This window comes from Acyrthosiphon pisum, chromosome A2, assembly GCF_005508785.2.
Source record: "Acyrthosiphon pisum isolate AL4f chromosome A2, pea_aphid_22Mar2018_4r6ur, whole genome shotgun sequence".
Classification (NCBI taxonomy): Eukaryota; Metazoa; Arthropoda; class Insecta; order Hemiptera; family Aphididae; genus Acyrthosiphon; species Acyrthosiphon pisum.
Genome location: NC_042495.1, coordinates 14,160,517 through 14,178,498, shown reverse-complemented (window position 1 = coordinate 14,178,498; position 17,982 = coordinate 14,160,517). Strand labels below are relative to the sequence as shown.

Genomic DNA, 17,982 nt, shown 5'->3' with positions numbered 1-17,982 from the left:
TTTTGAAAATAATAACCTACAAGATAAGTGGTTTAATGCGTTTAAAATGTAGGCGAAAAAACATATTTTGAGTTATGAAAATGTTGTGTTAAATAACAAGGATTAATTTATTACACATACAAGAACAAAATATCAATGAGTTTTTGGATACAAATTATTATTAAACTTTTAATAATAAGATAACATTTTATCTACATAGTTAAGCTACATCTTGAGTGAGTTACTGTAACCATTTTTAAGGTAATTTTAATCTAATCCAATACTGTATACATGATTTTAAGCTGAATAAATTCTAGCTACACTTAGGAGTTAGAATATTAAATTTAAAAATAGAGGTTTGCAGTTTTACATTTTATGTCTAAAAATAAATTATAAACTGGAACTAGTATATTATATTTACACATACACACACTACACATAGTTTAACAGAAATAGCTGACAAATATAAACTTAAAATGTGTGTAATAACTAATAAACAATGACTAATGACTAAATAAATATACACTGTAGTTATAAAAAATATATATATACAATATACTTATAATTGACAACCACCATATTATTTCATGTAACATAAAAATTGAAAAATATATAGGTAAGTTTAAAAGTTATAAGATATAGTTAGTTAATTTTATATTTTACACTCTGTGTCCCTATACCTACTGTGTGTAAATATACTTATTATATTATAAATTTCAGTTCATCATTTATATAGACATACAACATAAATCTTCAAAAACTCTATAATTAAATTTAATATTCCAGATTATTTTTTCAATTAGAAACTATATTGAAACTCCAAATCAATATTGAATATATTTTTATTGTTTCAAGAATAAGGTAAATAAGTGAATAAAAATACGATATATACTTCAAAATAATTTTAAGTATGTTATTGGCTGTAGGGCTTATATGAAAATATAATATTTTTATTTAATCATTTTTAGTATAAAAAAACACTCATGGGTAGGCGACTATAGGATAATAAGTGTTTCAAACTGCTTATTCAAATACCTATTTTATTTTTTCTTATTATTTTAAAGAACCTGACAAATTAAATAAAGTGACCTTGTGCAACACATATTATTCAGTCAATATTCGATTCTACTATGGTCATTTTTTCATGTAACCTAATTAAAATATTTTAGTTGTTTTACCAAATAATTGAATGCTAAGAGTTAATAGTTAGTATTTAGTAAGTTGTGAAAAAAGTTTGTGTAAGAAAAAAGTTTAAGTCGATCTCCGATTGTCAACGATGACAGCTTGTTAAATTTTTCTTTCATAATATTGTTCTAATTTCAAATTATACAGTTACCGTTGTAAATGCATAATGCATATACCTACATAAAATTAATTTCAGTTCTTTAGCTACCAAAGTATATTTATTGTTACCGATGGCTTAAGATAACAAAAAAAATATCTTGAACTCGAAATTATTATAATATACTTACAAATCAAAGGATATGCTATAGATGGTTTTATTGTTGAACAGTACGAGTCCTTAAAGATTAAAATCGAGAGTACCAAACCTTTCTTTTGTCTCTTTAGATTAATAAATAAATGTTATTCTTTGTGTATACACTTTCAATAATTCAATTCCTTTTTAATAAAGATTTTTCAAAAGTATCGTTTTATTATTATTATTATTTTGGTACTTTGGTATTCTGTCTGTAACAATAACCTCTGTATGCATAAGTTCACACAAACAATAATAATATTTTAATAAATCGTCCAATTATTAAACTACAAAATGTGTGTTTGCTAAGACACAGTTTAACGAAAATAAAACTATTGTGATAAGTTTAAAACAATAATATATTGAGTACATAATATGACTATGATAATATTATGATGAAAAGTTAATTGTAAGTCTAAAACATAGTTACATATTATACAAATGGCGTAAATTAAACCCAAGTCCATACAAATATTGAAATTATTCTGACACGTCAAATGTGAACGATTTGTCAATAGTTCTATAGTTTATTGAATTTTAATTGCATTAATAATTATTAATAAAATCGTTTTTTTTTGTGAATATTTCAATTTAAATTCGTAAATTAAAAATAAAAACATTAATTTCGTATTATCAATCAAATGTTTACTGTAATTTATTCTTTCAAAACGCATTTCAAGAATTGTGGTAAAACTTTCATGACAGTTAAAATATGCGTTTCGAAATTATAATATAAAATCCATTTTATCGCAGTGCTCGATATTGCCGCAGAAACATTAATAATTATTGTAACCTATACGAGCTGTACCTTCTTCAAACGCTAATATTCTAACGCCAGGATAATGCATACGTTTTGCTTTCTGAAAATTAACGAATCGTTGCGAAAAATAAATATTTTATTCGTGGATTATTTTGATGTATCTTTGATCATACATTATTTTATGCAAAACCCAATTTTTTTAATCAACTCGTCACCGTCGTGTTGATACAATGCTTTTAACACGCCATGTCTGCAACAACTCTGCGTGAAGATTATTATTTCAAATGTCAATATTATAATAATATAATATCCATAAATAATTAACCATCACAGCAGAGTATGGTGAATCTAATTAAATACATGTGATATAGGAGTGCATATGCATTCGTTTGAAATATACATAGCAATTTGCCAACCATGCTCCCCCCTCCGTTTTGTCCATTAATCGTGTATCAATTAGAATCCTGGCTTTAACGTCTTTTTCTTTTTTTTTTAACTGACTCTTACACTAAAAATCAATTTGTTGATGGAGTAAACTGAAGAGTGAATCTTCAAGAACTGCAGAATCGCTTTATTCCAACTTTAAAGTGGTTATCGTTCCTCTCAAAATATGCGTATCAATATTGTTATCCTACATTAAAAAAAAACACATGACGAAACACTGTCTTGCATCTGCAAGTCGTGTGAAACAAAACGAAAGTCCAGCACGCGCTATACATTAAGGGGACTGAAAGCTGTGATTTTCCGTCTTTGTCCAACACGCGTGGAACATAGAAATTTAGATGTGTTTTCATTCCAACGTAACGATTGATCGAATGAAGCGATAAAAATTCTAAAAACAAATTTGAATTTGTCGTCAAGTCTACTTGAGATCAACTTCCCCAAATTTTTAATTTCTCTAAAAACTTAAATATTTCATTTCCCTTTTTAGTACCAATTTTTTAGAATTTAGGGGGATAAAAACAAAAATTTGAGAAAGTTGATCTCCAGTAGACATGACGACGAATTCAAATCTGTTTTTAGAATTCTTATCACATTACTAGATCAATCAGTACGTTGGAATGAAAACCCGTCTAAATTCATAAGTTTCACGAGCAGTGCTAGACAAAGACAGACAATCACTGCTTCCAATCCCCTTAAGTATCTATAATATTTAGTCCAAACTCGGTATATGCTCATTTCGGTGATGGTCCATTATTTAACATGGTACCTGACATACTGGGGAGGAACTATTGTCTTTCTTTACCATTAACCTAAATAAAATATCGTTTAATAGTCAATTTAAATAGGTTCGTTTCGTAATATGCAGAATGTATAAAAATTATAAATCGATCAACGAAAAAAAACTGTTCCGTATCCGGTGTATAATATACGTCATGTTAAAATAATAAAATAATAGTTTTTAATCTAATTAAAAGGTATAGGCACACTTGTAGATCGGAAATTATACGTAAAAACCCAACAATCGTAGGATCAACGAATAAAACAATAAAATATGTAAAAAAAAAACAATTAGATTGGTAATATATTATACTAATATCAACCATCGTTATTATATCCGGATGTAGTATACAAGCACAGTATACAAGTTATTTTGTGCTATAATAGTACATCGAAGTGTGCATTTTGACTCCTTACATAGTTGAAAGTATACGTCAAGGTCTTAGTAGAGACTATGAATTGTTGTTGCTTATTATTATTATTATTATTATTTAGTGAAAAGTGATATTATAGTCTTAGGTACATATGTGTTAAAAATGGAAGAATTATTTAGTAATCAGTAAATGACGTATTTACTGGTTTAGTTATTTCAGCCCCACAGGATTTTCCGCTCAAGGGCCACCACGAGGCACGAATAAAGGAAGTCCTTTAATAGCCATATCGTTATTAATTATTATTATTATTATTATTATTTCAATAACCATTCATTATAGATTTATAAACAAATACGATTTATTTTATGCATAGTTAAATTATTTTTTTACAATACAAATTACAAAACTAAATGATTTTGGGAAACCTTTCAAATGTATTATACAACTATATCATATTGTGCATGCGACATGCCTGTTGTATGCAAACAAAAAAATCAATCGATATGTCAAAATGATGAATAGTATATTTTTCATTCTAATGTCGTTATTATTATAGACTATAGTATGTGTGTGTGCAGTGTGCAGTGTGTATATGTGTGTGTGTGCAGGGTGCAGTGTGTATATGTGTGTGTGTTTAAAATAATATTGTTTCTTTCCGCGCCTCGTGTTAACAGAATTCGTCCGTTACTCCTAAAACGCCCAAGTTTTTCAAACGTTTAATAGGCAAAAACCGAGGGAAATTACTACCGGTCGTTTATTCCGTACAAGTCGCTTGGAGAATTGAATACAAACCATAATTAAAACTAAACGTTTACCGGTAAAATGCGTGCGCGGCACAGCAATGACGCATTCGGCGGAGAATGCGAACGACAGGACGATAATGACGTTTCGAGGCGATTAAGGCCTCGGAATAATGTGATTTAACTTACACAAAATTAATGGGTAAAAACAGTATGGATTTACCCGGGATATGCCTTCAGAAGCAACTTTACGCTTTTGATTAATAACAACAATGATACAAAAGCGCGATGATAAAGTAAATAATAATAATAATAATAACATTCGCCCGATTACGACTATATAGCGGCGCCTCCGACGCCTCCGATTCAACTTGGGCGAATAAATACTTACCGGGCATTCGATCAAAAACTAATAACGCGAAATGATTTGATTACACGGCCGACGAGAGCAATCAACGGCTAATAATATTCTGCTCGGATATTTAATCATCTTTTGTCGGCCAGTATGTGGTATTCGCATTTATACATCGTATTATCTGGAGCGATTTTATCGACATAAGATTATACTCACCCAGCTGGGTGGTGCTGCTGAGTGCCTGCCCACAAATGTTAAATTTTCCTGTCACTTACCATGAAATATCAAATTTGCTTATTGTACTTAAAGTTGTATAGATTGTAAATTATTTTAAATATAAAATAAAAAAAAAAAAAGATTATACTCGTTATTGTAATAAAATCCTTATGTTTTTCGTTTAAGTATCCCAAAGTACATATAATGTTAACTATAAAAATAGATAGCTACAACACAAAACCTCTACTATAGAATATACATGTTGAGTATTACCTATACCGATTTTGTCACAAATTTCCAAAGTCAATATACATTCTGAATAATCTTGTATCATACTTCTTCGTTGTATGGAACTAAAAATAGAAGCTTCAATATTTTGAACATTAAACATTAAATGATGTTATATAATGGTCAAAAAATTGAATTTTAACTTTCGAAAATTATCACTTGACCGCAATAAATAAATAGCTATAATTTATAGAGGTCAGTGATTACCGTAAATTATATACTTATATTAGGTATGAGTTATATGTCATATAAATCAGCTCTATTACTTTATTATTCAATTAACAAGAAGTCTTAAATTACCTATGTCTCTTTACTCACTGACAAGTCTTGAATACTACTTACTGTATAGTAGACAAATATACGATAGCAATACACTTTTTTTTTATTCAATTAGACCCTATTATTGGATATTAATATTCAATGAGAGTGTTTTTATAGCATTTGAATTTGGGTATGACTTTAGCATTGCACTCGCGACATATTACTTTATTGAAAAATATATTACATATGTATGAAGTTCTATTACTTTACTAACCACTTTTTATTATTTGTTTTCTCTGACAAATTACTTGTCATTATTTTCCCTCAAATCGTACATGCCTTATCGTTTTTCTTTGAATCACTTTTCTATAAATCATATAATTCAAATCCATCTGTGAATCAAGACCAACCAAACACATTTAAAATATTAAAATCATACAGTTATCAATTGAAGAATGTCACTTGTTTGTACATTCCATACTAAATCTTGATAAATTGAATCCGGCATAGGGTTTAACCAGAACACCTAAAAATATTTAAATCTATTTATGATATGTCGTTGAAAACTCGACTTCAATATCTACATCCACGCAAACGTAATAGTAGGTACCCATGAGCTATATTTACTAAGACAGGCGTTATATATTATTGCATCAGCAAATATTCGTATCCGACAAAGTATTTACCTTCCCGTCATAATAATATTATATAGTAAGCACTCCGTTGAACTCGCTTAAGCTAAACACCCGTAACGGCTTTGAGTTTCGAATAAATAAATAAAATTGAAAAAAAAAAATACGAAAAACAGTTAGGCAGAGGCGTAGGTAGCATAAATTATGAGGATAGCAACAAAAAAAAAACGCAGAAAAGGATTTCGATGTTTTCATCACATGAGCAGGCGCGTCGAGGAGCTTTTTATGTAATATCGGTCAGACCAACATACACTCGACTGCACTATAATCCATACAGCTGAAATGTAAGCGCTTTATATTGAACAACTATATACATGTAGAGTACCTATATAATCTATATTGTATGAAAATGGGTTTTGTGTACGAGGTCGATGCGGTAGAGTACTGCGAGCACTACTGCATATCGCGGATGGACGATGTGCTGCACCGTTGTAGGAGATAAATCAAAAAATGTATTATATTAGAATATTATATTTGCATAATTAACCATAACTATTGCTATTGGCTTCGCTATTTCGGAACCTGATTTTTCACTATTACAACATAATATTTTTAATGTGCGAAACAAGATAAACATATTATAGTTACCAATATTGTAATATTATATTGTTATACAGTGGTATAATATTAATAATAAATTGTGTACGACATTTGAATCGATTTTTATTTTTACGAAAATCATTTGACAACAATTCAAAATATACGTTATTTATTCGTTTCTATCAATTAATTGTATTTCCGCATCGTGTTACTTTCACAATGTCATAACTCATAATAATTTAATAAGTGAATCTTCTCTCGATGGCTTTTCGATCATTATAATAATAAATAAATATGGAGAAATAATAGAAAAATATTGATATACTTTTCAACAATAAAACATTTTAGTGATCTATTGAATTCCACAGAAAAATAACGTTTATATTATTGTCTAAAAAATGGGAACTGATTGTTATCAGATGTTAATTAATAATATTTCAGTTATCGATGATGTAAAAGTAAAATTGTTTTAAATAAATAAATGTTACACTCATCGTTTCCCGCGAGATACTCTTAGGGAGGTACTTCGACGTGGTAAAATACTTATTCGTGAGCTGCTTGGAACATTGACCCTTTTATTAACACAAAAAAAGATTCAACGTTATCTGGTTTAAAAAAATTAAAATAAATGTGTACCTAACGCTTTTGAGTTATTTTACGTTAAATTATTTTAGTTAAACTCCATGTGAGTATTTTCATTATACACTGCAGAAGCGTGATAATATAGAATGCGTGTGTAATCTAAATGAGTTTAAATTTCCCTTGAACGCCATTCATATTCAGTAGTACGGATGTTAGTTGTACAAAATCATCGGTGTGCAAAATATAAAAATATTGTTCGTCTTTATTATAAAACAAGGACCGCCCTAGATGAGTATGATGTTTAGATGCACCTACGCAGTAATTAAACTATATAATATTAATATAAGCTAAAACGTTGCCTCCCCCCCCCCCGCCATAACCTCTATTACTCCACCAAGCTATTTGAAACCGCCAGGACGAAAACTCCCTTAAACCCCCCGCTCGTTTCATTCCCGCCAACCAACACCACGCTTCCCAGTTCACTCGTTACTCTACCATCCCATCATGACGCATAATATGGTATGCACTACCCATGTAATACCATTCCCACATACTATAAACATAATATTATGTTATAAATATAAACACACGTCTGACGCGAACAACTTTGCACTTTCGTTTTCGCAGGGTCAAGTTGATCGAGTGCTCGGCCAAGGACAACGTGAACGTGCGCGATCTGTTCAAGTGCTTGCTGGTGCTGTCCCGGAAGATGAACGGGCCGGAAGACCAGGCGGCGTGCCCGCTGAAGCGCCGGTCCAGCGCGTACGTCAGCCACACCAAGTCGTCGAGGCGCGCCGCAGAGAACGCGGGAGGAGCCGCCACGACTTCCGGTCCGGCGGGCGGCGCTTCCGGTCACGGCCGCGACGAGCACCAGCTCCAGCAGCAACAGCAGCAGCAGCAACAGGAACGGGCGAAACCGCGCAGTCGCAGTCTGATCAGACGATGCAGCCGGAAGGCCAAACAACAGATCAGGGACACGACCACCGGTGGAGGTGGCGGTGGGGGTAACGGCGGCGGTGTGGATGACTGCAACGTCAGCTAAATTCTGCTCGCATAATAATGATTTTAATATTTAATATACATACACGATATACCTACCTACATAATAACAATAATAGTTATATAGTTTCTTCAGTTGTCTGACAAAACAAAATTCACAATCGTACGACACAACATTCGTCATGATTTTTGTCATTTTAGACGCATAATTATAATTATTATAGTACCTATTAGACTATCCATATTCGTCCTACTAAAATATTATCGTACAAAATTAGTGTATATTTTTAACCCCCCCCCCCCCTAACACACACACAAAAATCGGTCCCGACGATTTATTATTTTTCGTTTGCTTGAACCACGTGTAATAACCATCTACTATAGTTATTTTTCGGTTATTTTTCCTTCTGTTTCATTACCTAGTATACAACTAAAACCACTGTCCTTTAAATATTGATTAACGTTTTATTCGTTTTGAGTGTGCTCAAATAATAAAAATTATTATTATATGCGTCTTTGACGTGCCTCGTGGCTAACCTATCTATGTATACCATAATATATAGGTACCTACTGCAGAATTATATGATGATAAAATATTATATATTTTAAAAATAATAATATTAAGAAAACGTCTCTCGAGCGGTATTACAACGCATTTACGACGAAATGCCAAGAACAATTTTCAAGTTTAACATCCCTCTCACATATTTTGTATATAATATTAATATAATATAATATAACATGCACACTCTATATATAAGTGTCGTTAATACATCGTGTCTATCAGTCCAATGTAGCCGACACTGGAACGACAAATTCACTTTTTTATTTCTATATTACATTATATTTCTTGCACCAGGCTTAGGTACTTTTAACAGTGCCGATATACCTACTTGTATTTAGTAATATTATAGTTAACTTATATACTATATTCTTAATATGCTCCCGTCGGCTTCGGATCATATGTATTAAAATAGTTTCGAGTCAAATTATAACCACTGTCCTTATAAAGTATATACCCATAAAACTATAATAATATAAAATTATATCATTTTATCGTCATGATATTTGAGTAAATTCAACATGTTTTAAATTTGATTAAAAACTAATTAATCATTATTATAACAATAATTTTATTTTTTTTACACAGTATTTATTTGTTTTTCTGTTTAGAAAACGCCATAAACGTACAAATTAAATTTTGGTTATATTATGTTATGTTCGGTTTTACAATTCGTATTAACTGGAAAGTAATTATCATATTATTATTATAATTTATTTATAGGTTTCTAACGACGTTATGATTTTTCGAAAATAGTTTACATTAATTATCAAAACCACTGGTTTCGACCGTGTTTAAAATGTAAATATAATAATTAATAAATCATTTTGACATAATTAATATTATTATTGTATTTTAATGTTCAGTGTGTTTTGTTACGAATTATTTAATCTAATAAACACGTTTTAAATATATAATTGACGGTGATCAGATGATTTTTATTAAACCGGTTATCGGCTTTATTTCGTGTAAATATTTTATTAATTTGAATATTTAATACGCTAACCTGTAATCTCTGATTTCACTGGTACAATATCTATAGTTTAAACAATAAACGTGATAAATAGTAGTAAACTCGTTAATTTATGTGCCATTCATTTCCAAGTGCTTCCATAAGCGTATTGTTCAAATAGTCAACCTATGTAGGTACGATTAAAGAATGTCTAAACATAAAATAATAATATATTAGTCATTTAATTAAATAACAAACCAACATGTTATAATGTTAAATATCAGACATATAAAAATACATACTTTTTATTTATACTTGCATTTAAAATATTTATCTTAATTTGTTCACGAAGCGTTTCCAAAAAGAAATGTGTACTGTAAAAGCACCTACAACTACACGATACCTATAATACTACTAAACTATGCGCAATGTATTTATTCGTCCAAGTTATTGATTACTATTATTATTCTCATTCTATATTCGATGTTACTAAATACATTTTAATAACTAAGATAACCTTACCATTCGACTAAATATATCATTATATATTTACAGTTTTCAAATATGAGCAAGCACATAAAATAGTACAATAATACATTATAAAATAGTAACCTACATAAAGTACCCATAATTAACAATGTATAAAACTAAAATAGCTGAATTTATCTAGACAAAGCATCTGAGAAAAGAAGTCTCGAATAAGAGGTCATATAGGTACTTAATTATAATATTAATAATGTATATTATTATGTGTAATATCACCATTAATGCCTATGTACATAATATTAATTTGTTAATCAATTATGTCGTTTGATATTTTGTTGAATAATAATATTATAATCTAACAGTGCAGCTAAATCATAAGATTATGACGTGTAATAATATGTGCATCTTCATTGCATATTTTGTAAAAATATCAATTAATATCTATTATACTTACTAGGTAAGAAGTTATTGAAAAAAAAAAAAAATACGATAAAGTAACTGTTTGTAAATGTCGACGGGGTAGCGGGTTATGGGCTCTCAAATACCGCCTGCGAGCGCCTTCCAATATAATATAATAAAAATCCAAAACGTGAAAAATATTACGTGTTATTTCTCATTTTTCAAACATAAAATAGGTATGACAAAATATAGTGTCGTAGTTATATCCCCGTAGGTGGCATTCGTTGAGTGAAAATTAATTTAGTCCAATCGGGAATAAGCAGGGATAATAATAATTAATTACGTATTTTTTTCTATGGATGTTTTCACAATGCTATAAAAAAAAAATTACATTCATTAAAAATAAAAATATTATCACACTAATGACATACATTTTAAACCATAAAAGTTGATGGAAACCGCTTGCGATATCAGTTTATTAGTGAATATAATTGTCAAGACATGACATGATTTTCGCGTATTTAATAATCAATTCAGTTAATGGGTTTTACATACTATAATATTATGTTCCCTAGATAGAAAAAGTTCGATTTTATTATGGTCTTGTGCAGTTCATTTTAATTGGACGAAACTAATTAATTGTTTACAATGATTTTTCCATTAATTCGAATTTAAAATAATAAAAAAAAATTCAGTGAACAACGCTGCTTTCATGTCACTTTAATTTGTATAATTTTAATCAGGCTGTGGTGCAACTAATAAATACAATAGTTTATTATTGTTTTCATTTTTTTTTTTTTTTTACAATAGTCTTCAACAATTTTCAAGAGCATTATATTATTACCCTACTAATGATAAAATTAAAACACTAAATTTTTTTTTTTTTACTTAATTCGATTGTATAATGTTTTTATTTTAGACTAATTTTCAACGAAATGAATGATTGCCTATTAACTCACTACATTATAATGAACAACTGAATCCGTTAATGATTACATTTAAGGGACCAGTAGAAATTGGTAGTTTTATCCTATATAATATGTCGTTCTACTGACATTTATTTTACATTTATACCTAATAATTTAAAGTTAGTTAAATTCATAAACATTTATAATATACAGTAAGGGAATAACAATGTTAAAGTTAAAAAGATACATATTTATATATACATATACATATTAAATACTAGATAATATATACACATAAATACATAATACATATTAAGAGTTTCAAAAAAAAAAGCATAATAATTTAACATTAATGGATTAACCTTTATCCATATCATAACAATTTATTGTAATAACAAGAAATTGTAATTAATAAAATTAAGGAATAAAAACGGTTTCTTAAATTATTATTAATTAAAAACTCCTACTATAAAATTAAAAAAAAACATCCAATGAATAATCTTTAGTGTATCGTCATCGGGTGTGAAGTTTTTTAAAGTTATGAATCTTTCTCTTGTATGAAATTTATGGGCGTATTGCGTTTAAAAAACTAGTAAATTTGAGGAAATATGCACTCTAAATGTTGTGTTCATAAATAAAACACCAAATCAGTTAATGTTTAAGATAACCATAATGTACCTTCTAAGTTTATTTCAAAGTTTCCGACTACATTAAACTATTATAGCATACCGTATTTAAAGTTTCATATTCATAAAATATTTAAGTCAGTTTAATTTAAAACCAGAACTTAAACAAATAATTTCTGTAATTGAATAATTTACAAAAAATTGTATTTCTTTTGCTCTATAAGGATATGCATTATGTATGGAAATATACAAGGTGATCCATTTATGTGTTGACACTCTTTATTTTTGTTATCTTCCATTTTTATCGTTATAACTTTTCTATGTCTTTACTTTTTTAATATAGGTACATACTTTTTCAATTTCATATGACAAAGTAAAATATATTGTATTGAAGTGTTTTGATACGTACAAATCGATTTTTAACGAGTAGTTAATTATTTATACCCATGTATGCAAGTTTTTTATGAGCGGAGTATAGTGGCCAAGGTATCCCACCAATCGTTTAAATAGGTACTTAAAATAATTATAACTAATTAACTTCTCGTTAAAAGTTCGATTTATATATATCGAAGGACTCTGAAAAAAATTCTACTTCAGAATATTAAATCAACATTGTGTGTCGTCATTCCAACAAGTAAAAACTTAGAAATATCCAAACATATATTTATTTTTAAATGTTGTTTTACAATGACATCTAATAAATATTTAAAAAGTGAAAACATTTGGAAATAATGAATGTAAACCTTAAATGAATCGTCTTGTATAATTATTTTCAAAAAACTTCGAAGCATGTTTGACTTTCATCCATTAAAAAAAAAAGTTAAATATTTTACAATTTAAATACTGCATACACAATATAAAATATTGTAACTAGATGAACATGTTTTTGTTTTGCAAGAATATCAATTTTTTCAATTTATTATATCAACTGATAAACGAATAAAGGACATATCGAATGTCCATGTGATATTTCACAATAACCCGGGCAAAAAAAAATTGACTGATGGCGATCATTTATTTATTTTTATTTTTTAATATAGATTAAAATAATTTTTTTATTAATTTTTTGTTCAGGAGGGAGCATCAAATTCACCACGAATAGAATTTAAGTAATATCATATTTAAATTTCCAAATTTAATTTCAATATTCACCTTTAAGAAAAAATCAAATAAATGTATGTACTTTGACGATGTGTGAAGTATGTTTTTTTCCCATTTATAACTGATTAATAACTAGGAACAGGGTGCAATGAAATATGTGTAGCGCCCCTCGAAAAAAGTAAATAAAAATCGTATGAAATCACTTTAGTTTACGCCGTTCGTAATAAAACTAAAACGGAAAGACTACTACTAAGTTAAAACTTAACAATGATGATTATCTAGCATTCATATTATGTTTGTTATCATATCACAAAAGAACAATTAAATATATATATATGTATTATGCGTATAATTATAATTTTTAATAACTTAATTATTGTATACATAATTATATTATAACGTTTTATAGTGTAAGTATATTGGTTTTTAATATAATAATAAACATAGTTTTGTTTCAAAATTGTATTTAATGTTTATTTTGCCTCCCATTATAATCTATGATCATTGATCACTGTGTATCCTAATCCTTTGATGTTGACCATAAAATCAACAAACTGAATTGTTAAAAATGACGAAATTAATATAAAATCAATGTCTACAGTAAATATTATTATTAATATTTTTTTTTAATAATTAGTCAACAGATTTTTTTTTTTAATATCTGCATTTTACGGCATACTAGTGTTATTATCCGTATTAAATGAAGATGTAAATAAATAAATACATGTTTCCTGTCGACTACCCTAAGAAAAAATTCAAATACATTTTTAAAAATCAGACTTCAAACAGACGTATCGTTGACATTCTTTGAAATATTTCACTTGGAATATAGGTTTGTAGTACACGAATACCTAATACTTAAAATTCAAAATGTACGAGATTATGAGGAATATATTGACATACAAATATACAATAAATAATTTCAAGTATAAATACATTTTTGGATTATACGTTTTTTTATTTAAAAACTCAACTTTTATCACTATAAACACAACGTTTCTGTAAAATATTCGTCGAGTAAGTTCTACCTATAAGTAGTACTTATTCATTGTACGAATATATATATTTTACTTCCGCTCGCATCTACACAAGAGTTATACTGCAATAATTGGCTAAGTGTATATTTGAAAATGTTACATTGGATATCTGTGGTCGTAGTATAATAATCATAATATTACATTATGTTCTATAATAATATACGTATTTTATTGTTTACACTTATATTATAGTATCCGTACAACATAAAGCCAGGCTCTGCAGAACAGCGAGACGCGTATACTACAGTAAATATTTGTGTTGTTTTAAAATGCGGTACAGTGTAAACGAAATTTTTATTGCACAACATAAACATAAAGGGCAGGGACTAAAATTCTGTGCATTAAAACACACTTTGTGTAATACGATATGTCGAGTGTGCAGTGGCCTGCAGTTTGTTATATGATGAACATAATAATATTAAAACCATTCGTAAGAACTGTGCATATCAGAGTAGGTGCAGTTTACAGGTTACAATTTGAAATTAAATAATCTATTAAATTCCAATCGTAATGCAAACGTTTTTGTACCTGTAAAAAAATTGTACTGTTTAGAATCTGTAAAAATATTTAAGTTTTATTATTCTGTTATTATTTTAGGTTCTGTGGTAATCTTTTTATGATATTTAAAAAAATTAAAAATCTACATGGGTGATTACATAATATTATATAGTGTTGTAAGACAGACCCGGATTCAGGAAGGGGTCTATGGGTGCTCGGCCACCCCTGTCGTCTAAGCCACCAATAAAATAAAATATTATTTAGCACCTCCTGTTTAAAATTTCTAGATCCGCGCCTGTTGTATAATATGATCTGAAGAGTGTAATGTATGGTGTAATATTATAAAGTGTCAAGTGAATAATACGAATAAAAATTATTATTTCAGCCTCAACTGATAAAGGATATAATATTATTGCGATGCGACATTACAACAAATAACATTATTACATTATATCTCTTTTCGTGTTTATGTCACCGCTATAACCAAATTATATAATAACGTTATCTGTCAGCTAGTGGTTCAATTTAAGTTCAAAAATTTCTATTTACAGCACGGTTTGTCGCTCCATTGATCTGGATTAGCTCAAGTCCACAACCCAAGGTACGCGGTTATTGTAAACTATATGTTCTACACCGAAGAAATCTTTTTATTATATTATAAACAAATGGTGTAAAAATATTAATACAATTCTATTGCGTAGTACCTAATATACTGAAAACATTTTCAGACCGTAACGCCAAAAGTTGGTTTTACGAATTAACGCGTCGTATATATAGAACAAAAAAAAAATCGAGCAAATATTTCTACTAAAATACGCCCCAAGTTTAAATGTAGCTACCTACCATAACATACCCAAAACTAACGATTAAAATATAATGTTGAGTTCCACTGAACTATTCGTTTGTGAACGTCGGTCAAAAAATGTAAGCTCGTGTGAGACAAAAATAATGCATAGCACGGTTAAATAATTGTATTATTTTCTTTTACTCGCAATAAATTGCATAAAAATGAAACATACTCGTGTAGTCGTATCTAATATACGCGTATAGTAAATTTACAATGATTTATCAAAGCGGCATTTAATTTATTCTCTGCAAAGTGATAATTTAAATCAAAAAATATTAACAAACAATATGTTGATATGCTAATAGCGAAATTACTTGGTGAAATGATTTAAAATATTATTTATTAAACGTGAACACCTGAAGTATAATAAGAAAAATGTAATAAATAATGCTGTTATGAAATGAAAACGTAGAACAATAAATTAAACAAAAACCAACTGGAAAATATATCGGGTTTTAAAAATAAAATATTATATTAACAATCGGTAAGAGGAAAATTTTGCAATTTATACGACCGGCAATGACGTGTATGAGCCGTGTATCAAATATTGATTTGATATTTACCTATCACTAGTCAATGATGATCAGCATAAAACGATAGCGTATTATAATAATATTATGTAAAAAAAAAATTGAGCCATAAAAATGATTCGTTTTTAAAATATTAGGAGCACTCTATCTACATTAACTACGTACAAATTAGCGGGTTTGCTCAAATTAGTTCAACGGCAGAGTATAGATAGCAACTATTCATTCCTTAACGTCAAGTATCGCCGTTGGCACATATTATTATCAAGATTATTTGTAAATGCATGTAAAACAACAAGCACTTTCAAAGTCACCGTCATTTTATACCGACTCTTGTTTTATGTAAAATTACTTACTGAGATACTGTGGTATTTATTTTGTACACTGCAAGATACGATACTTTACTTCACGATTTCGCAATCAATTAGAATCGACGAGTTTTCGAACGTTAATATATATTTTTTTTAACATCTTCTACGTACATCGTGGTTGGACGATGCTCTGAGTATGTGAGCACGCGGTATCAACCACCGATAAATTGTCATCAATTCATGTTTGACATTTTATTTAACCCGCGAGCAAACATAAATTATTATCAAGTCCAGAGCAGATAGAAAGGTTGAAATTTACAGGATAAAAAATAAAAATCAACGAATACTGATAGCATTTTACAATATATATAAATATTATATCAATATTATTTTGTAGACGTCGTTCGGGAGTATGAATACTTACATTAAAATTTCACATGACTGTAAAGTGTGATGGTCTGTGAGAAAATCGTGTACACGCATTGGGGCCCCGAGGGGTTGAAAGTTTGTGTCGGTATTGTGACAAAAATATGTAATAATATATTATGCTTCAAAGAATATAAACGTACACATCAACAACTCGAGACGAGGATATTATTATAAAATCACTGAAACGTTTACAAAAGAATCTATTTTCTATATAATATATTAAACAGAAAACAAATTATTAACAGCGGGTACTGCAGGAGACGGTAAAAACTAAAAAACATGTTTTTATTTTTTTGTTTCAAACATATAAATTATAAATATTGTACTTTTGAACAATTAAAATATAAGTATAAAATAATTTAATATACATAATATTATTGATATTGGTTATTTTGAAATGTGAGTATTATTATGTTTTTTTTTTTATGAGTTAGTATCAATTTCAAAGACTGAAATCATTAATGTTTATTAATATATTTTATCTTTTAATGAGTATGGTTTGATTTTATTTTGTTTGAACATTTTAACATGTTATACTGGCATACCGTTAATAATATATGTTGTCATAATTATAAATTATAAATTATAATACAAGTTATTCAGTTTATTAAATAAACGGATAGACAGGTCAATCATACATTTATTATATATGAATACTAAATAAGTTAGGTTACTATACGTATTTAATTATAATTAAATAAGTATTAAATATTATTGCATTATTTTATATTATTATTTTGTTCGATTGGATGTACTAACAGGGTCTGGAACAATAAAATCCTCAATATTTAAGGACATAAATTTAAAGCTTAAAC

The 17,982-nt window shown here is 28.4% G+C and overlaps 1 protein-coding gene across 2 annotated transcripts in view; it reads left to right on the top strand.

Annotated features, from left to right (window-relative positions):
- Nucleotides 1-10,969, top strand: part of LOC100161700 (ras-like protein rasC) — a 188,142-nt gene extending 177,173 nt beyond the window's left edge. For both annotated transcript variants that reach the window (XM_016804736.2, XM_001942979.5), the window contains exon 5: nucleotides 8,113-10,969. In XM_016804736.2, the coding sequence (XP_016660225.1) occupies nucleotides 8,113-8,527 (415 nt within the window). In that variant the 3' untranslated portion in view covers nucleotides 8,528-10,969. The remainder of the gene's footprint in view (nucleotides 1-8,112) is intronic.
- The last annotated feature ends 7,013 nt before the right edge of the window (nucleotides 10,970-17,982 follow it).